Source organism: Panthera tigris, chromosome D1, assembly GCF_018350195.1.
Source record: "Panthera tigris isolate Pti1 chromosome D1, P.tigris_Pti1_mat1.1, whole genome shotgun sequence".
Lineage (NCBI taxonomy): Eukaryota > Metazoa > Chordata > Mammalia > Carnivora > Felidae > Panthera > Panthera tigris.
In genome coordinates, this window is record NC_056669.1 from 15,171,439 (window position 1) to 15,198,541 (window position 27,103).

Below are 27,103 nucleotides of genomic sequence, written 5' to 3' on the forward strand. Positions count from 1 at the left end.
CAGGCTGCTGTCCCATCCCAAGCTGCTGGTGGAGGGGGAAGCTGGCCACCTCCTGCTCCTTGCTGCCTGCCTGAGATGTCCTGAGCACATCTCCCGGCTACTACTCCCGCACACCCCTGGTGCGCCCCGCCCCCTCCCCACTAGACTGGACACCCCTTGAGGGCAGGTGCACCTGCTCAAGTAACTAGAACGGCTGTGCTCCAGAGTAGCCCCCCAGCAGAACTCAGTGCTGGAGAGGCTGGAGATCGGGAAAGGTAGAGGGAAGGATGCATACTATGGATAGGCATAGTCTATGGATATGCATATCCATAGTACTGCACTGTACTCCCAGCTTTGGGCAGATATTGAAGTCTGAGTCCTCTCCCCAGCATTGAGGCCCAGCCCTGGCCCAGAGAGAGATGCCCTTGCCTTCCTTCTACTGTCTGCCATTTTCCTCCTCCCTCCAGTGGGCTTCAGGCTAAGGAGGCTGCTCAGGGCAGAGCTCCAGCAGCCCTCGGAGGCCAGACCATTCACGCTGGAGCGTGATTCATTTCCAGAGGCCATGGACCAGGCAGGCCCCAGTCACCAGCTCTGGGGCCTGATAGAACCTTCCTTGGTCAGCCAGACCAGAAGACCAGAAGAGCCCAGGCCTTGTTCTCCCTTTCACATCTGCTTGGTGGTGACCGCCTGACTCAAAGAAGCCTCCAGGGGTTGTGACCACTTTGCAGCCCCTGGATTGGAGGACTGACCCAAGATGGGCACCAGGTAAGGCTTCAGCTGCTCTTGGGTGACCAGTGCCCATTCTTATCCATGAATTTAGGTAGAAACATGGACATAAGCAGCCCCCGGGTTTCACCCGGAAGCCAGCTGGTCTTCAGGGTACTTTTCCCTTTCTCCTGTCCCTCTCATCATTGGGCACTGGGCCCACTTACCGGCTGGCCGGACCCAGGGCTGGAGCAGAAGATGGTGTACTTGCGGATCACCCCATTGGGCTTGGCTGGGGGGAGCCAAGAGACAACCACACTGCTGGCGGACGAAGGGACAGCTTTGATGCCTGCAGGGGGACCTGGAACTAAGTAGGGAGAAGGCCAGGTCAGTTTGGAGAAGGGAGGAGGTTAACCTTTGGGAAAGAATAACATGGTGGGGAGAGTGAGGCAGATCAATCTGGGTTAGTTTCCTGGAGGAGGCATCCTTGAGCCATGGTTTAAAGGGGGGAGGTTCCAGCATGGCAAACAGGTAAGGAGAAAGGTGATCATTTGGGGCTTGTAACAAAGTTTCCAAGATGAAGGCATTAGGAAGGGCCAGCTTCAAAACTGTTTGGCCAGAACCAAGGACTTAGGACACTCAAGAGAGAAACAGAACCCATGGGGATTTCACATTGATCCCTAGGAACTTAACCTGCTTCCTCTCCCAACGTTCAACTACTAGCTTGTATACAGACCAAACATATATACTGGTCACTTTGCTCTTTGGCCTGTGAGCTCCTTGAGGCTGGGGGCTCCATGGACTCACAGAGTGGACTGTGTCCTGAGGGTCAGGGGCTGGTGTCAGCCAAATGGGTGACAGGGTTTCCTGCCATGTGCCCAGGGCACTGCCCCTGGGATGCTGTTTAGGCCCTTTCTGTTTTTAGGAGGGCAAGTCTACTTGAGAATTGGCCGGGATATTCATCCTAAGGGGATACCAATTCATATGTATTCTGCCCTCCCACTGTCCCCATCTCTGGTCCTGCCTGGCCCAGCTGGGTCCCAGGGTTCTGCTTGGGAGACTGGAAGCTTCCTGTTTTCAGCTCCCCTTCATCTGTCCCTTGAATTGCTGTGCACTTGTCTTCCCTCCTGGGAGCTTTATATGCTCCTTTGAGGACAGTGATGGCATCCTACTCAACTCATTTTGCCTCCCTGAGTCTCAGTTTCCCCATATAGATGATGGACATAATAACAACCACATTAAAGGTTTGTAGAGACAGTTAGTACTAATTAAAATAAAGCACCTGGCACAGTGCCTGCCACATAGAAGACAATAAATGGTGACAATAATCAGTTTTGCTCTAGCATCTACTGTGATTTTTAAAAAAATCTAGTAAGTGGTCAACAATTCTAGGCTAAATAAAATGATGATCCATCATGGCCATCCATCCAGGGGCCTGAGCCCTCCCTCACAGCTACGGCCCTGATATCCTGCTTCTGCTAGTGTCTCTGTATGCTGTGGAGTGCAGGGGGCCACGGGTGGCCACTGGGGCTGGCTGGTGTGCTAACTCAGGTTCAGATCTTTTCCGTCCTTGCTCACTTCTTTTCTCAGCAGTAATCGAGAGGGGTATGTTGATATCTCCCCCACGACTGTGTATTTGTCTATTTTTGTAGTCCTGTCGGTCTTTGCTTTTCTATATTTTGAGATTATGTTATTAGGTTCACTACAAATTCGAAACTGTTGTATTTGACTAGTAAATTGGGTCTTTTATCCTAACAGAGTGTCTTTCTGTATCTCTAATGATGCCTTTAATCCTTTCACATTGAACCTTTCTCTACCTTTATGTCTTAGGTGTCTCCTGTGAACAGCACATAGTTGGGTTTGTTTCATTGCTGGATGAGTCTGACAGTCTTTATCCTTTAATTGAATAATTTAGTTGATTTATCATTAATGCAATCACTTATATGTTTGGGTTTAAATACCTCAGCTTACTAAATACTTTTATTTTCTTTCCTGCTTTTTTCTTTTTTTTGAATTGAGTCTTTTAAAAAATATTTTATTCCCCCTCTTTATTAGATTGGTTATTAGACAGCCTTTTAGGGGTTACTCAACGTGAATCTTTACCAAAGCCTAACAACATTAACTGGCACCTTTTTTTTCCTCTCAGACAATGCAAGAGACTTCAAACTTCTTAACCAATTTCTATGCCTTTGTTGTATATTTTAGCCACACACACACACACACACACACACACACACACAGATATTAGACTCTCCCCAAGATGATATCACTGTCATCATCATTTTACACAGTCAGTATTAATGGAGATTTACTCATACATTCACCATTTACTCGTTCTTTGCTTCTTGCGTCATGGAACTCATAGCTGGGATCATTTTCCTTCTAGCTAAGGAATAATACCCTTTACTATTTCTCTAGAGCAAGTATGTTGGTGATACATTTTCTCAGTTTTTGTCTGAAAACGTCTTTATTTCATTTTAATCTTGGAGAGTATTTTGGCTCGGCATAAAATCACAGGTTGACAACTATTTTCCTTACACACTTTATACCTCTGCATTGTTTTCTGACTTCCGCGGCTTCTACTGTTTCTTGTCTTGTTTTTATTATTCCATTGTTTCTGATAAAGCAGCGGTTAATCTAATTGTTGGTCCTGTGAAGATAACTGGTCTTTTTCGCTTCGGTTGCTTTTAGGAATTTTCCCTTTGCGTTTCCTGTATTGCAATAAGCCTAGGTGCGGACTTCCTTAAGTTATTGCTTGTGGAGTCTGCAGTGCTTTTGGCTTTGGGGATGGATGTCTTTCATCAACTCTGAAAAGTTTTCAGGCGTTTTATCTTCTGCCCCTTTCCCTTTCTCCTCTTCTTCGGGACTTCTTCTCACATCCTCTGTGCCCTGGATATTCAGAATGTGGTCCAGTTGTCAGCAGAAGCGTCACCTGGGAGCATGTTAGAAATGCAAAATCTCAGGTTCCGCCCTAGACCCTACCGAATCAGAATATGAATTTTAATATGACCCCCAAGGGATTGGTATGCACAGTCAAGTTTGAAAATCACTGCTCTATCTCTGACTTGTTCTTTTGTTTTCCGTTTGTTTGTCTTTCTGAGCTGCTTTTGGGTCTTCTGATCTGCCTTCCAGTCTACTAGTTATCTCTCCAGCTGTGTCTCATTTGTTATTAAATCTATCTACCGAGTCCTTAATTTCAGGTTAATAGTTACTCTGGTTTCTAGATTTTCCATTCGATAGTCTCCAGTTCTCTTAAAATTTCAATCTTGTTAAGAATAACTATTTGAAAGTTCATATTTGCTAAAACCTGTGTTTGGACTCTTTGTGGGTCTGTTTCTTTTATCTGTTTCTTTTTTTCCTGCTTTTGTTCACGTTGTTCCTCATAGTTTTTTACTGGGTGCCAGACACATCATTTGCAAAATTGTTTGTAGAAATAGTTTGAGGCCTCAGATGATGTAATCTTCCTAAAGGGAGAATTTGTGTTTGCTTCTGACAGGGACCTGCAATCTGGGGTTACCTTACTCTAACTTCCAGGACTGAGATGATTTGAAGCTGGGCTGTGTACTTCTGGTGCACCTTTAATCCTACAGTGCTGCCCTCATGGTCTCAACTCAAAGTGAGAGGGACCCGCCTGCCCCAACAGGCCCTTGACTCCAATCCACGGCTTTCTAGTGCTGCTCCGATTCTCAGCCACTGCGTCCAGATTCGGCAAATGTCCCCTACGGGGAGCGCAGTTCCAAATGCCAGGCTCACCTCCTGGGCCTCCACTCTCCCTTGGATCCTGGCCCAGTAATTCTGCACTCTCCTGCCAGCTCTCTGATGCCTTCAAGCAGGTGTTTTAAAAAATATTTTATCCGGATTTCCTAGTGTTCTCAGCAAGAAGGAGAGTGGGTTTGAGTCACGTAGTCCACCGTTACTGGAAGTGTAAAGCCTCTGACACGTCTCTCTGAGCTTGTCTCCACCTCTCCCTCCACCTTCCCCTCCTGCCTCCCTAGCACACACCTTCTGCTTCTCTGCCTGGATGCCCACAGGTTCTAACAGGCTTCTCTGAGGCCAGTCCTCATCCCTGCCCCCACCCCCAGCCCCTTCCTGCCATCTGTCGTCCACGCTTCTGTGAGGGTTACCTTCCTGCAACACAGGTCCAGTCAAGCCTCCTCTCTGGCTAAATATCTTTAAAATGGTTTAAAAGCCAGCTCAGCCTTCACTCTGATTTGGTATCCCCAGGGGAGTTGGGGTGTTAGCAAGAGGCTTTGTTGCTCATGAACAGCAAAGTCCAGTCAAGTCAGCCTGGGACCAAGTTACAGACTGGGGGATTCGGACGTAAGAAATGAGCTTGGGGGCGCCTGGGTGGCTCAGTCGGTTAAGCGGCCGACTTCGGCTCAGGTCACGATCTCACGGTCCGTGAGTTCGAGCCCCGCGTCGGGCTCTGTGCCGACGGCTCAGAGCCTGGAGCCTGCTTCGGATTCTGTGCCTCCCTCTCTCTCTGCCCCTCCCCTGTTCATGCTCTGTCTCTCTCTGTCTCAAAAATTAAAAAAAAAAAAAAAAAAAAAAAAGAAAGAAATAAGCTTGAATTTATTTGACTTTGTTTTCATTTTATTTTTGGTTTTCTCTACCTTTCCTGCTCATTTCTTCCTTGGAAACATGCAAAATCCTGAGCTGGCGGTGGGGTGGGGAGGGGAGCAGGCAGGGGGAGGTAGGTAGGGAGTCACAGTGTCTTTGGCTATTCGTCCAAGCTCCCATGGCAGAGCTGGAGCCAGAATGCGGGCCTGTCTGCTTCCCAAGTCAGCCGGAAAGAGCTGTGATAACTGCCATCGACACAATTGGAGAACCTGGAGGAGGTGGGGCCGGGCTGGTGTAGTGCCCGCTTGTCTGCCCGCCCATCGGCTGTCGTTCTTTCCTGATCCTTGGGGACCCATGCCCCTCCGTCCCTCAGAGAAAGCCGTCCCCATCACCTCCACCAGGGGATTCACCATACTCGGGGGAAGTCAGCCGCGGTCATTCCATTCCCCTTTCAGTGACTGGCTTCGCAAGACGCACGTTGCCCCAGGGTGGCCAATGGGACATGAGGATAAATCTGTTGAGGAGGGGTTTCTGGGCCGGTTTTTATTCACTCCCCGAGAGAGGCAGGCCCATAGGAGGAGGCCACTTCTCCGACTCTGAACTCGGTCTTGTCTGCCGTGATGCCGGGAGCCGCGGGAGGAACAGGTGACGTGCCGAGGACGGGGGCCCACGGAGTGAACCAACCCTGTGGAGCTGCCTCCTCAAGACCTCTTGTTACGTGTGATAATAAATCCACTTACTTCTGAAACCTTTTTTTTTTTTTTCTTTAACTTGTATTACTCACAGCCCAAAGCTTCCTGTCTCCTACAGAATAGAGGATATGGAGGCAAGAAGGTCTTCATTTGCCTCCGAGGAGCTGAGTGACATTCAGCAAGTTGCTTTAGCTCCCTATGCCTCACTTTTCTCACCTCTAAAATGGACATAATACGTACCTCACAGGGCTACTGGCAAGGCTCAGCCATGCTTATGACCACATGTGGTACACATGTCAAGTGTGGCCGCTGTTCTGACGAGACCTCATCTGACAGTGGATTCCTTCTGGCCCGGGGACCTCCCTCTGGGGGGCACTGAGCCTCTCCGGGGTGCCTGGGTCCTCCCAAAGCAGTCACTTCACTGCCAGCACCTTGGCAGCCATTAGACACCTGCTGTTTGCTAGCACTGCACGTTTTAGAAAGGATTTTGCAGTTAACGTGCTTCTTGGGACAACCCAAAGAGGCATCACTGTCCCCATTTTATCACGAGGAAACTGAGGTTCAGAAAGGTTAAGTGACTTGCCGATAACTGGCAGGGCTGGGACCCTTCTTCTGCCACGCTCACGGGAGCCCCTCCGCTCTGCGGAGCCTCACGGTAGGGCCCCATTCCCTGCCCGCGATCATCCCTGTGAGCCTCTGCAGGCAGCTCTAAATCGAAAGGCTGAAAGCTCCTCGGAACTTTGGGTTCCGCTGTGGGGAATCCCTTACCTTTGTGAAACATGTGGAGGTGCTTATGGCTCAGACCTTGCGTCAGAATAGGCTGCAAGAAGTCTGGGGGCCCCAGTGGTTCCTCTCTGGAGGCTGGGAAGGTGCCCGTGTGTGTGGTGCAGAGGCTCTGGAAGGGGCCGGGCTCTGAGCACAGTCCCCTTTTGGTCTCCACATAAGAGCAGGTGGCTCTGCCTGGAGCCGTCCCAGGAAACCTTGATGGGGGGATTAATGGCAGGAAAAGTAGGGCAGGCAGGTTGGTAAATATTTAATTGCTCAGAGCTTACGGCGTGGAGGGGGCCGATCTGAGAGAAGGGCAGGGCTTAGGGAGAGTGGGGAGTTGGATTAAACTGCTCTGTTCCCCGAGTGCTGGGCTGCCCTGGGAAGCTGTCTACCATCAGACCCAGCCTGAGACCCTCCTCTCAACAACTCTCACCCTCCAGGGCCTTCTGCCAAGTGGCACAGGGGGAGCCCAGACTGTGGGAACTTTGAGAAAATGGAGGCAGTGAGGGTAGGAAGCCATGACGGCAATGTTGGCCAGTTTAAGCGCCCATTGGTGCCAGCCCCTCTTCACAGAAACTCTTTTAAAATATAGCACCTGCCTCAGAAGGTTTAAGAATCAGCTAAGTGATGGGGCGCCCGGGTGGCTCAGTCGGTTGAGCGTCCGACTTCGGCTCAGGTCGTGATCTCACAGGTTGTGAGGTCGAGTCCGCTTCCAGCTCTGTGCTGACAGCTCAGAGCCCGGAGCCTGCTTCGGACTCTGTGCCTCCCTCTCTCTGCCTATCCCCCACTCGCACTCTCTCAAAAATAAGTAAACATTAAAAAAAAAAAAAGTGACGGTGTTGGGATGACGTGAGGAAGGGAGCAGAGGCTGGCAGCAGGAGCCCAGAGCTGCTCGTGGGCACACACAGCACCTGCTGGACACGCTCCATATGAAGGAGGCCCCCTGGCAGTTCTGGGCCTGGCTGGGAGTGTGGCCCTTCTCCCACCCTGTTCTCTGCTGGGCTCTCCACTCCCCCACCTCCTTACTTTGTCATTCTGCCCTTGAGCTTTGGCTCCTTATTTTCCTCCATTTCTGCCCCAGGGTGGAGGGCCTGGAGATCACAGCTCCAAATGGAGGCACATCCCATTCTCGCCCTGAGAGCCTCCCCAGCATGCCAGAGTCCAGGGCCTGGACCACTCTGGGGCCTCTGCCACGCCCCTAACCTGAGACGTGTGCAGTGACGATCCTCTCCCCCTCCTCCCCCAACCCCAACCATCCGTATCCAGAAGAAACCAGGCAGAATCTTGCCACAAAAAGGATGCCCTTGGGGAGGGGGTGGGAAGAGAGACTTTACCTGGCCTCCGACCTAGGGCTGCAAGGGGAGCTAAGGGAGTGGGGAGTCCCAGAGCATCTCACTGCCGCCTGCGGTAAGCTGTGTTCTCCTAAAGCGGGGCCCCAGCATGCTCAAAGCCACCCTGCAATGACTTACGGGGACAGGAGACAGGACAGTGCCCTGCTCTCACCCTTCCCCTTGGGCAGTGCTCAGCAACGGGTCCGGGGTGGGCGGGGAGGGAGCCTGGCCGGTGGCCCGAGGCCGGGCTGGGCGCAGTGGAGGGGACTCACCATCCTCCTTGGTCTGGATATAGAGCACGCTGCTGCGCACGCCGTCCCCGGCTTGGGTGTAGGCCAGCACCTGCACGCTGTAGTTGGTGAACTTCTCCATGCCCCGCAGCTCCACCCGCTCCCGCGTCGTCGTGATGTTCTGCATCTCGCCCCACTCTGCCCGAGACAAGCAGCGTCGGGGCGCGGCCAGGCCGGCCGGGCCTGGGGCCCCTGCCGCAGCCCTCGGCCAGCCTGGGCTCCGGTCGGGCCAGCTCCACTGGGCTCAGACCTCGACTCCACAGTAGTGGCGACCGGGGGGACCGCCGCCTTCAGGCGCCCGGGGGCAGGTCTGGGGCACTGCTCCCAGGCCGCGTGTCTCCGCAAGCGGCCCAACTGGGGCGAGCGGCATATGCCAGGCCTCAGCCCCAGCTGACCTCGTACCAAATTGAGCTTAATGCTCTCCCTTTCCATCTGAGCACCTTTCCCCTCCTCCCCTTCCCCTCTCCATGTGAGGGATGCCAAGGATCTCCTGGAAGGGAGCCTAGGCCAGGTGGGATGGTCACAGCCATTCCTCTTTGCTGTCCCAGGGCCTCCTTCGGCTCTCAGGTCAGTAGGCAGTGTGTTACCCTGGGATGACGGGGGACAGGCTGAGGCTGCCTCCTCTGTGTCTGACTGCTCCTGGGCCAGCACCCTGAACGCTCAGTGGTGTCTGTGAGCGGCTAAGCCCCTTCCTTTCTCCCCACCGCGGGGGACACCTTTCTCCCCACCGCTGGGGACACCCTCCCCAGGAAGCACCCACACAGAGAACCTGGGCGAGGCTGGTAGAGGGGACAGCCCCCGCCAGGAAGGGCCGGGCCTTCCTCTGGCTCAGTGAGGACCCGTCATCTGACTCTGCCAAGGAACTTGCTATAGACGGAAGACGAGTTTAGGGAGAGGGTCCCACGGGAAGACCAGGGTCTTAGAAGGAGAAAAAGAGACAGGCTCCTGAGCTGACAGCCATCCACTGGGACCACCGGGCTTTCCAAAAGATGGGCCCAGACGCACTGGCTGAGGAAGGGCTTCGTAGGAGACAGGTGCCTGCAACCCACCCCAGCACCTCACCGGGGACCCGGTGCAGGCAAAGAGCCCGAAGCAGAGAGCCTGGCCAGGGGAGGGCAACAGTCTGCCCGGGGCCAGGGGCATGAGAACACCGCGCCCGGCCTGAGGCAACTCCAGGTGAGTGCAGGGGGAACCTCAGAAGCCTGAACAGTGGGACCTTTCTTTTTAGGAAATCAGAAACCAGGGTACTCCTGTCCAGGACCGGAGCCAGAGAAAGACCCCAAAAGAGGACAGTATGGCCAACAACCCAGGTGACTTTAGGGAAGATTACAGGCTTAGAAAAGAGGAAGCAAGGGGCGCCTGGGTGGCTCAGTCGGTTAAGTGTCCTACTTCGGCTCAGGTCATGATCTCACGGTTTGTGGGTTTGAGCCCTGGGTCAGGCTCTGTGCTAACAGCTCGGAGCCTGGAGCCTGCTTCGGAATCTGTCTCCTCCTCTCTCTGCCCCTCCCAGGTTCATGCTCTGTCTCTGTCTCTCAATAATAAATAAAAAATTAGAAAAAAAGAAAAAAGAAAAGAGGAAGCACGCTCTGGAAAGCCAGGGACCACCCCTTATGCGGCACAGCAGAAATGCATGAGGCTGTCTCCCAACACGTGAACTGAGGACACTGCCAGAGATCCAGCTCCTGAGCTCCAGGTCTCTGTGCTTTTAGAGGAGATGACAGAGATAGAGGCAAGAAGGACACTTCCTGTTGGCAGTGTATCCGGGCACAGCAGCATCCAGGTGGGGAAGGGGAAGGCAGATGCCCTGGAGAAATGACCATGAGCTGGAGTCTCAGGTCCTCCTGGGGAGAAGGGAGGGCCCCGGGGCTGGAGGCAGAAGGTTCAGGATCCAGGGAGGTAAACTCACGGGGGCCCTTATGGCCCCCAATAGAACATTTCCATAGTTGGGGATGCTGGGTCTCTGCCTCGCACAGCTGCAGACTTCCCTATCACTGCAGGGTTCCCGTGACACCAGCGGGCGGGGACTTGGTGTGTTTGTGAGGCTACACACGACTGTTTGGACCCGCGCGTCCCAGGGCGGGGAAGGCACACACAGGGTTGGTTGCTGTCCCTCTGCCATTCCTACCCCGGCTTCACTGCATGCGCTTCCCCACCTTTCTCCGGGTCCCAAGCGGCTCATCTGCGCAGACCGCTTGCCCCACGGCCTGGCCAAGGGGTGCCCCCTTCCCCCAGGTCCTGGTAGCCCCGCTTCCTCCTCTTGTCCCCTCCGGCCTAGGTGGTGAGGACTATTCCTCGGTGCCCCGCCCTCCTTCCACAGCCCTCTGCAAGCAGCGCCTTCATGAAACTCTTCAACTGCCCCACTCGCGGGTACCTCCTGCTCCCTGCCCGGACCCTGACCGAACATCCACATGTTACATTAGAAGCACACGTGCACCATCACAGCTCCAGTCATTTCCAGACACACTGCCGTCCAGGAGCAGCTGGCGTCCCTCCCCCCACCACAGGGGTGACCCACCCTGGTCTCTGGCTCTGGCTGGGGTAGCACGTGCAGCAGAGGGAGCTGCGCCTCCGCCGGCCATCCCATGGGAAGATGCTCAGCTCCAAGCGTGGACACAGACCCTGCACCTCTCACCCCGAGACCCGGCTTTCACTCCTGGCAGACTCACCCCCATCCACGTAGAGGGACCAGAAGATGACACGATAGCCTTTGAGGACGCCATTGAGAGTGCTGCGTGGGGGCTCCGACCAGGAGATGACCGCCACATCTGAGGTGATGGACAGGGCCCGGACATTCTCGGGGGGCTGGCTGGGCACTGTATGGGCCGGGGAGAGAGACAAAGGGCCCCGTCAGGAGGTACAGCCCGACATCCGTGCCCCCCGCCAGAGGAACATGGAAGGAGCTCCTGACAACGAGTGAGGAGAGTCTGGGCTGTGTGGCTGGGAAGTGAAGCAAGTGTCCTCTTCTGGGTAAACAGAGGTCCTCACAGTCTCGCACCTTGGTCTCCCGGTGGCCCGTTCCCCGTTCCGGGTAAATGCCGGGGGCAGAAGGTGATGAACTCTGGGCATGAGCCCATGGGGATTCACCAGTGGGCACCAAAGCCCAGGGTGGATGCTACAGAGCCTGAAAGATCTCCACGCCAGCCCTGGGTCTTATCCGATGGCTGCTGGCCCTGCTGTGTCATCTGACCAGGTGGTCTGAGCCCAGCCTGGCTCTCGGGCCCCTTGCGTCCTTAATGCCAAGCTGAAGGGAAGGAAAAGAAGGAAGCGGTCCCCTCACCCTGGTGAAGAGGAGAAGGGGAGCCATAGACACCTTTAGGACTTCTGGGACCATTACACCTTTGTCCCTTGTCCCTGTAACATGAATATATCGAAATCTCCGGGATGACGAGAAAGCACTTTCTGAGGCCAATGTAGGTGCCCTGCCTCTAACCTTCCCCATTGGAAAGCCATCTTTGAGCCTAACCCAAGTCCTATCCCCCTCCCTCAGGGGTTTGCCCCGGTGCAGGCCACTTTTTCTGAGATGGCAGACGGCAGGGATGCCAGGTTCTAGGAGCCACCTTGGCTGGGGAGAACTTTGGTGGCCCTTCCTGCTGGCTTCCGAATTGCGGGGGCCAAAGGGAAAGGCCATGTGTGCTTTGCTCTGAGAGGGAGGAAGGAGGCACAGGCTGGATGGAAGGTAATTAGATCCCATTGCCCCACAAGAGGCAACTCTAATTTTTATGAGCATTTAAATGATAATACATCATCGTAACGATCCTCTTTGAGAATGATTATTGTTTCATATTACTTAGGTGTAAAAATATAAGCACCATGTAATTAGGGACCCAGTGTAATAAACTAATACAGATCGCCCGTTCGAACAAAATGAAGGTAATATAATTATGGAAAAGACACTACTGCTAAAGCAGGGGCCCTTGAATACCCCAGGAGGAGTGCTAATATTGCCAGGAAACGATCGGGATCTGACAGGCTAACGAGGGCCTTAATTAAGTATGAAAAAGTGCTGGGCAACTGCTGCTGGAAACTTTCTTCCCTCTCCTCCTTTGTTTTGAAAATGACTCTACGGCCCACGCTGATCTCGCCCTCCCGGAAATTCTGCGCCCCCCACCCCCACCCCAGAGCAGGGAGGCGGTGACCCGATGAAGGCCAGAGGCGGGCCTGGCCCTGGAGGACAGGAAGCTCAGTGCATGGCAGGGCATGTCCGTGTGGGCTCAGGGCAGCTGTTCCCCTGGACGCGCCTTCCCCGGGGCATCCTGCATCCACGTCACTTGGTCCCGTATCCCGCCTCGCTCCCAAGCGAGAGTATAACAACGGGGCGCAGATAGAGTACGGGATTCAGGGTCTGACCTGGATTTTGATTCGGGCTCCGTTCGTTACGACATAGGTGATTCTGGACAGGCTACTTAGCTTGCGTGAACCTTGGCTCCTTGTGTGGGTAAGGCCCTAGAGGTCAGTGCTATGGTTCTCATAGGTGTTCCCGTGCCGGCAGCACCAGCATCATCTGGGAATGTACTCGAAATGCAAAACTGATTCAACCTGCTAAAGCAGAAGCTCTGTGGGGGAGGGCCCAGCAACCTGCTTATAGCCCTCCAGCAGATTCTGATATACACTCAGGTTTGAGAACCACCGGGTTAGAGCACCACTTGGGACTAGTACTGCTCGTGTGAAGAGGTAGCTGGTGGTCCTCCTCCACCCAGCCAGGTCTGTGGCCAGCATCACGGAGGGGAGGTGCTGGGGTGGGGGGGCATGGAGCCAGTGTGGAATGGGGGAGCTGGCTGCCTTGCGGTCCTCCCCACCACCACCCAGGCTTCTCTGTGCCTCTCTGCTTTCTATGTGCCTTTCCCTCTTTTTGCATTCTCCCCTTCCCCAGGGGCTCAGTGCTCCACCCCGAAGCCCAGATTGTGCCCCAAAGCCACTGAATGAGAATCCTGGAAGATGAAGCCTGGGCACCATTATTTTGAAAGCTCCCCAGATAATTCCAATCTGGAGCTAACGTTAAGGACCACTGGTACGCGCTAATCCGCTTTCAGGTGTTTCCGATCTGACGCGTCCTCCCTCCCAAGGGTGTCTACATTTTCAGAGAAGGTGAAGTAGGTAGAAGGCGTTGCCTAAACTAAAGGAATGACTTTCTAACAGTGGAATGTTGGGTATTCTGATGGCATTATGCCCTGTGGACAGTTAGTCCCCTCCCTCTGCTGGGGCAGGGTCAGACTTAGTGCAGGTTTTGGTCTCAGACTCTGGTTTGGGGTTGAGGGACATCAAGCCGGAAGCCGAGGAGAACACCCTACTTCTTTGATCTGCCCTTCGGGAGGCTGCAGGCATCAAGGGCCATGTGTCCTCTTTCGACCTGGCACAGGCTCAGGTACCAGCGGGCCCTCCTCTGTGCTCAGAGAGCGGGCACGTTCCTGCTTTCTCCTAACCCTGTTCCCCTGAAAACCAGGCCCTGTATTTACTTGAGTCCTCTCTAGTCCTCAAAGAATCATGTTTTAAACAGTAGCCTCTAAATCGCCTGCCACATGGATCTTAGACTCTCTTAACCCCAGTCTCATCTCAGGTCCCTGAAACAGTTAGTGGACAGGTTCTAGCCCAGAACTACAAAGGTAACTTGGTTTCTGCCCTTTGTCCAACCTGCAGGTTATAAGGGAAGAGAAACAGGAGCAGGATGTAGAGGAAAGGGCCTGGAGAGAGAGAGAAGCAAAGGCCAGAATGAGGGAGAAACATGGATGGAGAGTCAGATGGGTGGCAGGTGCTAGGGAGGCAGAGTGTCGACAAGCAGTGGATAGAGCGCTGGCCGTTGGATTGAGGACCTGCGGGGCTCCGTGGACCAGCATCTCTAGAGGAGCCAGTGGGCGAGAGGAGACGGAGGGATCCAGGGAGCCTGTGTGCCTCACAAGACCCTGATGGGGACCAGGAGCTGTGGAAGGGCCCTGAGTCCTCCCTGGCAGCCTGCCTCTGCACCCCTACCCTCTGCTGGTGCCCTCACCATCCTCCAGCGTGGTGGCATTGATCTCGCTGGACGAGGGCCCTGTGCCAGCCCGATTGAAGGCTTGGACCACCACCCCGTACTGGGCAAACTTCTTGAGGTTGTCCAGGGTGTAGACCTCGCTGTCCCCGGTGGCCTTCATCTCCACGATGCTATACTGCCCATTGCTGCCAGGGCTGTTCTCTCTGTAGCCGATCTGGTAGCCCCGTATGACGCCATTCTGCAGCTCCTTCTTGGGCGCCTGTGAGCACGGTAGGGGAGGGGAGACAAAGACACAATGGTGCTCTGAGATGCTGCTCTTAAAGCCAAAGTCAGATCATGTCACTCCTCTGTTCCCAACCCTTCAAAGGCTCCTGTCTCACTTGAAGTGAAAGCCAAAGTTCTTACAATGACTATATGACCCTATATGATCTGACCCCCATTACCACTTGGGCCCATCTCCTCTTCCCCATGCTCCCTAGGCTCCAGCACTGGTCTCTTGCTGTTTACGCTGGGCCCATGTCCGTTGAAGGGGAACGCTTTTGCCTTGGATACCCCCACAGCTTGCCTCTTTGGCCCTGTGGCATCCTTGCTGAAATACCTGTCTTTTTTTTTTAATTTTTTTAACGTTTATTTATTTTTGAGACAGAGAGAGACAGAGCATGAACAGGGGAGGGGCAGAGAGAGAGGGAGACACAGAATCTGAAACAGGCTCCAGGCTCTGAGCTGTCAGCACAGAGCCCGACGTGGGGCTCAGGCTCACGAACCGTGAGATCGTGACCTGAGCTGAAGTTGGATGTTTAACTGACTGAGCCACCCAGCTGTCCCTCCTCACGCTCTTTCTGTAAGATTGCTCCCTGCCCTCTGTTCGGTATTCCTTACATTTCTTCCTGGCCCCCATTACCTCTTGAACCCATCTTTTCTTCCCCGTGTTTTATTTTTCTGCATTGCATTTACTCAGCATCATTGGATATTTTATTTATGTGTCCATCTGTTCCCATCAATGTAAACACCATGAGGATGAAAAGCATTGTCTGTTTTGTTTGCTCTTTGCTCTGTGTTCAGTGTCTACAATGATGGCTGATACATAGCAAGCCTTCAACACACGGTTAGTGAATGAATGAATGAATGAATGAATGAACGAATGAATAGGAATATCATTTGGCATGGGCTCGGGGACCTGAAAGAAAGGGAACAGCAGACAAAAAGTAACCAGACGGAGAAGGAGGTGAGCAATTAGCTTGAATAAAAACAGAAGCCCGAGATACCACATCACACCCTGTAGGACAGGTCTCATCAAAAAATGGAAACCAACAAGTGTTGGTGACCATGTGGGCAAATTGGACCTCTCGTGTCCTACTGGTGGAAATGCAAACTGGTGTAGCTGCCGGGGAACACAGTCTGCCAGTTCCTCAAAAAGCCCAACATAGAATCGCCATATGATCCAGAAGTTCTACTCCTTGGTATAGACCGCAAGGAATTGAAAGTGGAGACTCAGATACTTGTACATCCACGTTTAGAGCAGCCCTATTCACCACAGCCAAAAGGTTGAAGCAACCCAAGTGTCCACTGACGAATGAATGGATCAACAAAAAGTGGCCTATGAGTGCAATGGAATATTATTCAGCCTGACAGTTAGCCTCTTATTTAGTCGGAATGAAGTCCTGACATGTGCTATCACGTGGACGAACCTTGAAAACATCATGCTAAGAGAAATGAGCCAGACACAACAGGACAGATATTGTGTTGATACAGCTTCCATGGGGTCACATGCATAGTCAAATTCACAGAGACAGAAAGCAGACTAGAAGTTACCAGGGGCTGGGGGCGGAGCTATCATTCAATAGGGGGCAGGGTTTCTACTTGGGATCATGAAGAAGTTTTGCAGATGGACGGTGGTGATGGTTGCACAATACTGTGAATGTACGTAATGCCACTGAACTGTGCACTTAGCCATGAATAAAATGGTGGATATGTTTTACCACATTTAAAACAGAAAAAAAGAGTCCTTGATTTTGGTGTGTGCCCAGCCCTTCTTGGAGCAGGGAGCTACACTGCCCTGGGCATCATGGTAAAGGGCTGGGGTATGTGGGGACTGGGGCCTGAAGCCAGCCCCCAGACGCAGGGACAGAGGTAGATGAGGACACGCAGTAAGAAGGGGGCATTATGGAGCCCTGGCTTGGCTGGTGGGGATGAAGGACTGGCCCCAGTCAGCCAGGAGAACAGAGAAAACACCAGTGCCATGAGTCTGGGGCTAGAAAACATGCTTTCACTCCAAGCTTCAACCCTGATACACAACCAGATGCACACACGCGATCCTAATACCTCTCACATCCGGAACCACGAACACACACATCCGGACCCATCAAAGCAAACACCGTAATCCATCCACCTACCTACAGTCATGTATACTTAGACTCACAGACAGAAACTGGCTCCTTTAACAAGCAGACTTGCCCATCTAGAAATTGAGAGACAGCACCCACCCCAGTGCATATAAAAACAACTTGAATCAGGGTTTTAAAGATAATGAAGTTAATTTAAAAGCCTACCTTTTATTATACAAAAAAATAGTGAGATCAAAAACAATTAAGTTAGTAAAACAGCCCCACTGTTTTTTTTTTTAATTCAATGAATGTTTTAAATGAACTGCATTTTCAGCTCGCTGTTAACTCAATAAAATGAAGTTTTTAATTTAACATAATTGTTTTGAACTCACTAAATAGGTGTGTGTGTTTTTAATTGACTTGACTTTTTGTTAATGCCTGAATAATGTTTCTCTGCACTTGGGCAGTCCTGTTTGCTAGTTTGTAAGTGAGCAAATTTCTGAATTCTCATATCTGCCCATGTAAATCTACATACACACCCACACACACAGAGACATCTATTATAGACACAAACATACCTTCAAGAGTGATACCCCACCTTCATAATGACACATACTCTTATATTACATACACACATCCATATTGCCACGCTCAGAGAGTAACACACGTGTCCACATGACCACAGCCATCTAGGCCATGATATATACCAACATATTCACATCAACATATACTGACAGAGGCCTTGGATGGGCATCCAGGCACACGCTGCTATATACATATATATATTCACATATTTATACAAATCTTGACAGATCTTCCTTCCCTCCCTCCTCTTTCTTTCCTCCTCTCCCTCTCTCTCTCTCTCCCTCCCTCTCTCTCTCTCTCCCTCTCTCTCTCTCTCCCTCTCTCTCTCTCTCTTCTCCCTTCCACTGCTCCCCTCACCCCCAACAGGCACACTCAGGATTTAAATCAATCTTAACAATATTTCTCTGAAGCATTAAGAAATCAATAGGGCTGATTGCAAATTTATGTCATAAAGCAGTGGCGATCCATCTCGCGGAAAGGGTCTTAAAATGAAGTGACTTATCTTTCAAGTGAATCTTTATTTTTCATTAATCTGTTTCTTGGTGTTAAAAAAAAATCCCCTGAGAAGTCAGGCCAAAATTTATTGATGGGTTGGTTCATTCTGAAGTTCTAACTTTCTAATCAATTTTATTTTTCATTATGAGACTTTGGAGAAATAAATCTGATTCTAAATTTTTATCGACCTCCGGGTCAGAGCTTTGTAGCCAAACGGCTCAGTGTTTTACATACGTATTCATTCCCTGCCCCCACCTCCTGGCTTCCTGACAGTATTCCTAGGAAATGGGTCCAGAACCAGGATGTAGACAGACTTGGGGTTGGACTCTAGGCTTCACCCCCCCCCCCAAGTTTTTGAGGAAAGCCTTGGTGCCCAGATCTGGATGTGAAGTGGAACCATGGCTCTGGGCATGGTTCCCAGGAAGGCCCTACCTCACTGTGTAGTCCCTACCTCACTTTCATTCTGGTCATTTCTCTGGGGAAAGAAGGAACAGGCTCTGCTGTGTGTCTATGTGGGTGTGGGGGGTGGGGGTTGGGATGGGGAGACACACACAAGAGTGTAGTGTTTTTAAGGAAAATATCACTAAGCCCTTCTGCATTTCTCCCGTTCTTAAGTCTACCTTGTTGAAGGGCCTGGGGGAGAACTAAAGTGCCTGAGCTTCAGTTAGAGCCAGAAAATGACTGTGGAGGTCGGATCCCAGGAGCAGAGGAGGCATTCCCCCCAAGCCCCACTGTTGGGATGGGAAAACTCCAAGAAGAACACATACAGGCCCTACGAAAGCTCCCTGTTCCCAAACTCCGTGCCGTGGCCTCCTCTGATGGGTCGGGATAAAAGTACCTCTTCTGGCTACCTCCAGGAACAGAGGGTCAGATAAGCCAGTGTGAGAAAATACTTGAAGCCTGGAAGAGTCAGTGCAACAGGCGGCCCTGAGGGCCCACGGCAGCGATGTGGTGGTGAGTTCGCCAGAATTACCCAGGACGGTGTTTCCCTCCTGCTCCAGGTTATTCCGATCTGTTTCTCTGCCCAGCTGTGAGGTCTCCTCTAAGAGTTTTCTCATGTGACAGGGTCTTCAGGACATCCTGTAGAGTTTAAGGTCTCTGCCCCTCATCCAGCCCCAGAGGTAGGGAGGACAGTTATTTTCAGTGATTTCATAGAGGAGGAAACTGAGGCCTGAAAACACCAAGATTCCTGTGGAAGGCCTCACCAGGAGAAGATAGGGGATCACATTGCTATACCTCCCAGCTCCAGTCAGAGGGCCAAGATGAGGGCAAGACCCTGTTCTGTCATCTCTCATCATCCACAGGGCTCCCTTGAACTTTGTACAAAGTCAAACCCAACTCCTGACCTATTACAGCATGTGGGGCTTAGAAGAGAGGCCGGTGTGGTGGAAAACCCATCTTCCCTGCTTAGCATTGCCAAATTCTTCATCCCACCTCAGGTACAGGCCTGCCTCAGAGTGCCAAGGCGGAGAGGGGGTGGGGAGTGGTGGGGGGACCCATCCCTTTATCCTCCTGTCTTTCCTCCCCTCGGGCCTCACTGTGGTTAGCAAAACAAAACAAAACAAAACAAAACAAAACAAAAACAAAAACAAAAACAAAGACAAAAACAAAGACAAAAACAAAAACAAAGACAAAAACAAAAACAAAAACTGGGCATGAGAATTATAAGAAATCAGAGATCAGCAAGCTTGTTGGGGCTTCATTCCTGGGTTGAGAAGGGAGGAGGCATGGAGGCATTCAGTGGGAAATTCGACCTCACTTACCTTCCAGGTCACTTGGATACTCTGTGAGGTCACTGGCTGCAAGGTGACATCCATGGGGGGCCCATCAGGAGCTGGTGGAGGGGGAAACAACATTACAAGTTAAGTCAGGGAAGAAAAGAGTCTTATGTGCTCACTCTCATCCTCTTCAGCTGGAGGATTGCTGGGAACAAAGGAAAAGCTCATACACGAAAGCAGAGAACCCCCCATAAAACAGTCATAGGGCTTACCTTTCCTCTCCATTCTCCATCATCATTTGCTAAAAATGCAGCGAGCAATGACAACGAGATATTACTCTACATTTAGCAGACTGGGAACAATTTTTAAAAGTTTGATAGTATCAAGTGTAGGTAAGGGTGTGTAGTAGTGGGAATTCTTTTTTTTTAAAGGTTTATTTATATTTGAAAGAGAGAGAGACAGAGAAAGAGAGAGAAGGAGGGAAAGAATGAGTGGGGGAGGGGCAGAGACAGATGGAGACACAGAATCCGAAGCAGGCTCCAGGCTCTGAGCTGTCAGCACAGAGTCAGACATGGGGCTCAAACTCACAAGCTGTGAGGTCATGACCTGAGCTGAAGTCAGATGCTTAACTGACTGAGCCACCCAGGTGTCCCAGGAATTCTTATATCTACTGGCCATGGGAAAGGAAACTGGCCCAATACTTTAGAAGACATCTTGGCATTTCCAGTTAACGGTAGGAGTGTCCTCATCTGATGCCTTTGTAATTCTGCAACTACTTCTATCCTATAGAGAAACTCACAGGCCTCTGTAAGCATACAAGTATGAAAATGTTCACAGGTCCAAGCTGCAAGCCACCTAAATGTCCATCTTCGTTAAAATGGACAAAGAGGCTGTGGTATAATCATGGCAGAGAGTACTACAGAGCACTGAAAATGCACAAATGATGAAACTCACAAAAATACTAACAATCAAAGCAAGGAAGACACAGAATATATCAAGAATAATTTAATGAATACATTCCCTGGGAAAATGGGCAAAACCAAACAACATGCTTCTGCATACATACACTGTAGTGACAGTATAAAAGAGAAAATAAAGAATGACTACTGGTTACCTCAAAGGGAGGCATGGGGTTATGGTTGGGAAGGGGCAGAGGGAGGACCCCTGGCATGCTGGTAATTGATAGTGAGTGTTGCTTATCCTATTTTTTGCTTTATTATTATTATTTTTTAATTTTTTTTAACATTTATTTATTGTTGAGAGACAGAGAGAGACAGAGTGTGAGCAGGGAAGGGGCAGAGAGAGAGGGAGACACAGAATCTGAAGCAAGTTCCAGGCTCTGGGCCTGATGTGGGGCTCGAACTCACGAACTGAGAGATCATGACCGGAGCTGAAGTCAGATGCTTAACCGACTGAGCCACCCAGGTGCCCCGGTGTATTATTATTTGTAAAGCTACACATATACGTGACATGTACTTTTGGTATTGTTTTCTATTTTGCAATAGCAGGAGAACATATAGGGAGAGAAGGCTTGTTTGAGTTTTCAGAAAAACTCCAAACAAAGGTCACAGAAAATAATACAGGGCACTAGTGCTCCACCCTTTCCAGACAGGCTGGGGCCAGAGGAGTGGGTAAGAACCATGGACAGGTCCCCAAAGCCCAGTGTCTATAACTCCATCTGGAAAAGGTCAAACCTAAGAGCCTCCAATGATCCAAAGGCAGACACAAACAAATACCTTGGGATCTCTCCTTCCCTGTTCTAATTGTAAGCCCACTGTCAGTGCACAGGGTGGGTGTAGACCTCAGATGGCCCTGATCCCCAAGGTCACGGGAAAGAGCCACAAGGCCAGAGTGCTCACCGGCCTCCTCGGTGCTAATGGTGAGCTCTTTGCTCGGCTCGCTGCGGCCGATCTTGTTGAAGGAGTACATGCGGATGCTGTACACAGAGGCTGGGTGCAAGTCCACGATGTTGGCCTGGTTGATGGTGGGGGAGATGTTGCGTGTGGACTGCTTGAAGTCCCAGGAATCTGGAGAGAGAGCACCCATTTCAAACCACAGCCGGGAAAACCTCACAGCCCTTCCCCAGCCTCAAGCACCAGCACATCCCAATCTCCACTGTGATGCCCAGAGGAGGGCCAGCTCACACAGACTGCAGCCAGAGGGCACAGGCCTTAACCACCTCACAGAGAGTACAAGGATTCTGTTCCATGAAACTCAAGGAGACCAAGGGATGCCGGAGAACATGAGCAGCCAATGCACTGGCTCTCCTCTGCCCTGAGCCAGCTTGTGAGTTTAAGCCTCAGATAGGGGTCAAACAATATGTTCCTCAAGGTCCCTTTCAAGATCCCCATTTGCTCGCTATCCTTAAGGGTGTGATTAGCCAGTGCCTTCCTTCCCAGTCTCCCACACCACATCAGTGACCAGTTGTAACCATGAGATACCTATCAACCCAGTGCCAAGGGTGAAGCCAAGTCTCCCCCTTTTTCCTTCTGTGTATGCCTCCATGTTTCATTTCCTTGTGCACTTGTGTGGTGGTGGTCTTGAGTGCTACTTGGTCTTTGGGTGGACAGACTGAGTGCCAGAGTCCCCAGCCCAAACCTTACCCTCTTTTGCTCACTAGCAGAAGAATGCTCTCTGAGTCCTTAAGGTCAGGAGCCAACAAAGAGATTAGCATGTTCCTGATTCATCCAAGGGGACTGGCAGGCCATTCCAGGGCTGTTTAGCAAGTGAAAAATGCCACACAGGAATCCTGTGACAGTAAACATTCTGCATGTCCAGAGGAACCCAGTCATTCATTCGATATATTTTTGCTGTGCCTCTACCGGGGGATTCCCAAGAAAAATGGGAAGGGGTTGCAGTTACAGCAAAGCCTCAGCTAGGATCTTCCAAACCCAGAATTCATAACTAGATTACTTTATTGGCCCTTCACTTTGAAAAGAAAAAAAGGCAGAGCACAAGGAAACAAGCTGATAGTAAGGCTTAAAAATCTTCCCGGGGCATGTCCTGATGTCACTATTCAGTCTAATTTTCTACGCCTTTTAAATCCACAGTAGAGGATCCTGAAAATTCTCAGTAGAAAAGATTAAATTGCATTCACTGCTGTTTAATCCCTAGAACAGGAGAGGAGGCAAGCATATTCTAGAAAGACTGTTAGGAAGATTCCCCCCCCTCCCCTGGCCCCTTTAAAAAAAGGCTTATGCCTGATAAATCAGTTCACCAGAAGAGACTAACCCATGCCCTCAGATTCTGGTTAATTGAGGTCTTGATGGTTTTCAAAACACCACTTCTAGCTTCATAGGCTCAGCATCTGTGGAGGGCACAGGCCCAGCTCCCCATCTGCAGCTTTGCATTTAATTCTTTGGTTTCATGAGCCAAAGTCACAAATGGCAGGCTGTGGATGCTCAGAGGCACATTATTTTCTCCTTGTCTTTTAAAAACACCCCAACCACCCAGAGAGTCACTCTGTGGCTGGCAGGTTAAGCCAGGGTTGCAAATACGATGGCTCCTACCTGCTGCGGACACCTCTTTGGTTTGGGAGGGAATGGGCTACACCTCTCTCTGTGGCATTCTGGGAGCTGGTGCCAGCTCACGCATCGTACTCAATTTGCCCGTGTTTATGGGAGAGGGATATTAACCATGAGTCAGTGAGGGAGGAGGCCCACATGATGTGTCTGAACACAGAGAGACTAAGGAAAAACAAAATATATATATTTGCTTATACATATTATTAGAAGAGCCTTGCTCTCTATATTGGTAAGAAACATTAACATGGGAGGTACTCTGGATGGAAATATACATAAAACTGACATTTTCTTCACAATAGATTCAGGTTATTAGTTCCTCGTTTTTACCAATATCACAGCAGCGATAACGTGTCCCTCTGTGTGTGAGTCACCTGCTATCGATTTGTCCCAGGACAGTGGATGTTACCATTGTTCACTTAGCTTAGGTGGCCCTCCGTCAGATTCCTCTACTTATTATAAAGTTAATACTTCCCCCTCTATCATTAGTAAAGGCGTCGGAGGGATTTACTGAGAGATGTATATAAACCATCACATTGTCTTCTTAGTTTCTCTTTGCTTGTAGTTTGCTTTGGAAAATGAAGGCTGTCACTTTTGTTTCCTTGGAGATACTAGCCTTTGCAAACCGGGGTTTTAATCCATCAGGCCTCGGTCCTCTGTTTCCATTATAGTTCACACATTCATGTCACATTCTCTTCTTTATTACTTCTTTGTATTTTCAAAAAAAGTCTACAAGAATCATATTATTAACGCATGTCAAGTGTGTTAAGTTTCTAAAATATAGCTCAGCACAAATGATACAAATTTTCAAAGAAATAGAAGACTTGGAAACGATTGCTCTAACTCATTTTATCTCAGTGTGTGTGTTCATCTCCCTAGTGTGTTTACAAAATACAAAGAGCAACATCCAAAAATAGATTTACAAGATTGACACAATTGAAAATAATCTTGGTTTCGCTGACATGAAAATTTGGTCTCTATCACTTCTCGTGTATGCATACTTCCTATTTTTATGTATGTTTATGTGCATAAAATGTTAACATTATTTGATTCATTCTTTCTTGTTACCTTCTTAACGTGTTTCTATTATTCTTCTCAGTTACAGAAACTGCTGCTATAAACATTCATTAGGGCTGTCTCTGCGTATTGTTCTGTGTTCTTTTCAGATAAATTCTAGTTAAGATAAATTGGAGTAAAACCCGAGCTTTACCATTTACTGGATGTTTGACAAAATATTCTCATAAAAGAGGAAGAATAATATTATTATTCTCAGATTATTTATGTGGTTCATGCATTCATATATAAAAAACTGTTAGAAAGATACGCGGTACATAGTAAATTTTCGAAAGGGTTTGTTGTTGCTATGCTCACGATCCTATTAGGCCTGTAAATTCCATACAACCCTTTCATTGGACCACAGACATTGGTGCTCACTAGTAAAAAATGAGCTTGTTAAAAATGTGGAAACCCAGGTCCCGCCCCAGAAGTGAACTAGAGAGAGTCTGCATTTTTACAAGGGCTCCATTTTGTTTCTGCACACATTAAAATTTGAGAAGCACATTTCTGACTCACCATAAGTTTTCCATCTGAGACGTATACACAATTTATCCTGTATGCCATAAATACCACACTCAAAAATGTGTATGCCTGTGTTGATGCCTTAATTTTATAATTTATCATCCAGAAAAATAGAGGCTCCACAGTGGTTTTCATGGAGCAAATGGTATCTTCTTTCCCCAGAGCTGGAGAACGTTACCGTGCAAAAAATGATCTTACTGGATAATGCAGGACACTCCCCTAAGTCACAACCAGTTCTCTTAGCTCTCTGGTTTCATCTTGGGTCAGATTATGAACTCTGCCCATGGCCACGTAGTAGATTGTTTTGTGTTTCAAGGACGGCTGACATTCAGGGGTGTAGACATAGAACCGTCTCATGCAGAGCAGGAATTGTACAGGGATGTGATACTGCTGAACTGCAGGAACCTGGCCTCTGTACGTGAGGAAGACTTCCCCCAGAAACTTCTAGTCTACCCTCCAGCTCTTGGCTCCACTGTTTGTAGAATCTCTCTTGGAGCTTCCAGTTCCTGTGACAGAGTTTCAGATCCCTGCTTTCAAGGATGGAATTGGGGGTTTGTTGGTGAAGAATGACTTCATGGTGTTTCATCATGCCTTTAAACTTCATCTTTCCTGAGGTAACCTACACCCTTTACTTGCGATTAGTGGTAATTCTATAAATTCAGTGGCATAAACTATTGTGGCCCCCATCTTAATATCCAATTTCCACCCCTTAGATTTGACCCAGAAATACTTAGAAGTGGAACTTAGGATCTGAAGTTTTTACTATACTAGCAACAGTAAAGGTGCTGTCAGAAAACAGTATTTTGGGACATGATGTTCTAGAATATTCTAATATCCTACAATGTCCTCTCTTCTCACCCAGGCACAACACTGGATTGGAAACTGGAGAATCTCCAGCAAAACCCATGTCCCTTTTTCTAATAAACAGGCTTACTGTCTCTAAACTCAACCTGGTCACTTTTTTGGAGCAAAAGAAGGAGCCGTGGGATGTGAGGAGGAAGGAGACAAAAGCCAACCCAGCCGGGTGGGTGGGAGTGATTGAAGCGAAGGACACAGGTGAGAGGTCAGAGGTCACAGAGGAAGCCAGACCTTAACATATGGTTTGGGAAGATTTGCTTCAATGGAAATGATTATTGAGACACCTAAGTTTTCTGCTGCTGTCACAGAGGGAGACTCCTCCCCAACCCTCCAGGCATCTTCTGCTCCAGTGGACTTCTGTCACGTTCACAGTGAGGCCCAAAGTTGTCCCCTGGAACTGTGAGGCTGCTTTTCCATCACTTTTAGGGGCCTGGGAAAATCTGGGCGCGCTTCTGAGGAATTCTGCGTTAAGGCATTTTTAGAGTTCTGCTTCTGCCTCGTGTGAGAAACTTGCAAGGGAAACGGTCGAGCTAGTGGGGATTTGGTTCAGAAATCCCAGGAACACCAGAGACAGGTATCACGTGTGCTGTGCTGAGTCATTTCCAGTCCTGTGGAGGCTTCACACACGACCCTCCAAAGTTCAGACAGTAATTTCCTTGTGGCACAACGCACCTCCTTAAAATGAGCAAACCGAATCTCCCATTCCACTTTGAAATTTCCATGTTCTTTGTAAGAACTAACTTTAGAAATTTCAAGTCTATGTGCCCCAGTTCCTCAACAGTACAAGAGTTTCATGCATCCATTTACCTCACAGAATTCTTTCTTTTACTGAAGTATAATTGACATATAACATTATATTAGTTTCAGGTGTACAACATAATGATTCAGTACTTCATACATTGTGAAGTGATCACTACCTTAAGTCCAGTCACTATCTGTCACCATACAAAGTTACAAAGTTTTCTTCTTATGATGAGAATCCTCATCATTTAGTCTCTTAGCAACTTTTTAAAAATAAGTTTATTTATGTATTTTGAGAGAGAAAGTGCAAGGAGAAGGGCAGAGAGAGAGAGAGAGAGAGAGAGAGAGGAGTGAGGGAATCCCAAGTGGGCTCCATGCTGTTGGTGCAGAGACGGATGTGGGGCTGTCGCATAAAATGTGAGATCACGACCTGAGCTGAAATCAAGAGTCGGACGCTGAACTCACTAAGCCACCCGGGGCTCCACATCTTAGCAACTTTTAAACATGCAATACGATATTATTGTCCACAGTCACCATGCTGTACATTACTTCCCCGTGACTCATTTATTTTACAACTGAAGTTTGTAGTTCCTGACGTCCTTCCCGCATTTCACCCACTCTCAAAACTCCTTCCCTGTGGCAACCACCAATCTGTTCTCTACATCTACAAAGTTTATTACGTGTGTTTGTTTTGTTTTGTTTTTAAATTCTACATATAAGTGAAATCATGTGGTATTTGTCCTTTTTCTGTCTGACTTATTTCACTTAGCATAATACCCTCCAGGTCCACTCTGTGTTGTTGCAAATGGCAAAATTCCACTCTTTTTTATGGCTGAGTAATATTTCACTGTGTGTGTGTGTGTGTGTGTGTGTGTGTGTGTGTACATACATCCCACATCTTTCTTCATCCATTCATTTATTAATGGACTGAGGTTGCTTCCATATCTTAAGCTATCGTAAATCATGCGGCAACAAACGTAGGGGTGCATACAT

At 49.6% G+C, this 27,103-nt stretch overlaps 1 protein-coding gene across 1 annotated transcript in view; it reads right to left on the bottom strand.

Moving 5' to 3' along the window:
* Positions 1 to 27,103, bottom strand: part of DSCAML1 (DS cell adhesion molecule like 1) — a 347,848-nt gene that overhangs the window by 18,372 nt on the left and 302,373 nt on the right. Inside the window, exons 15-20 of the mRNA XM_042958957.1 lie at positions 21,272 to 21,439; positions 19,458 to 19,528; positions 14,309 to 14,549; positions 10,992 to 11,138; positions 8,308 to 8,463; positions 912 to 1,051 (exon numbers count right to left, since the gene is read on the bottom strand). Of these exons, the coding sequence (XP_042814891.1) occupies positions 912 to 1,051; positions 8,308 to 8,463; positions 10,992 to 11,138; positions 14,309 to 14,549; positions 19,458 to 19,528; positions 21,272 to 21,439 (923 nt within the window). The remainder of the gene's footprint in view (positions 1 to 911; positions 1,052 to 8,307; positions 8,464 to 10,991; positions 11,139 to 14,308; positions 14,550 to 19,457; positions 19,529 to 21,271; positions 21,440 to 27,103) is intronic.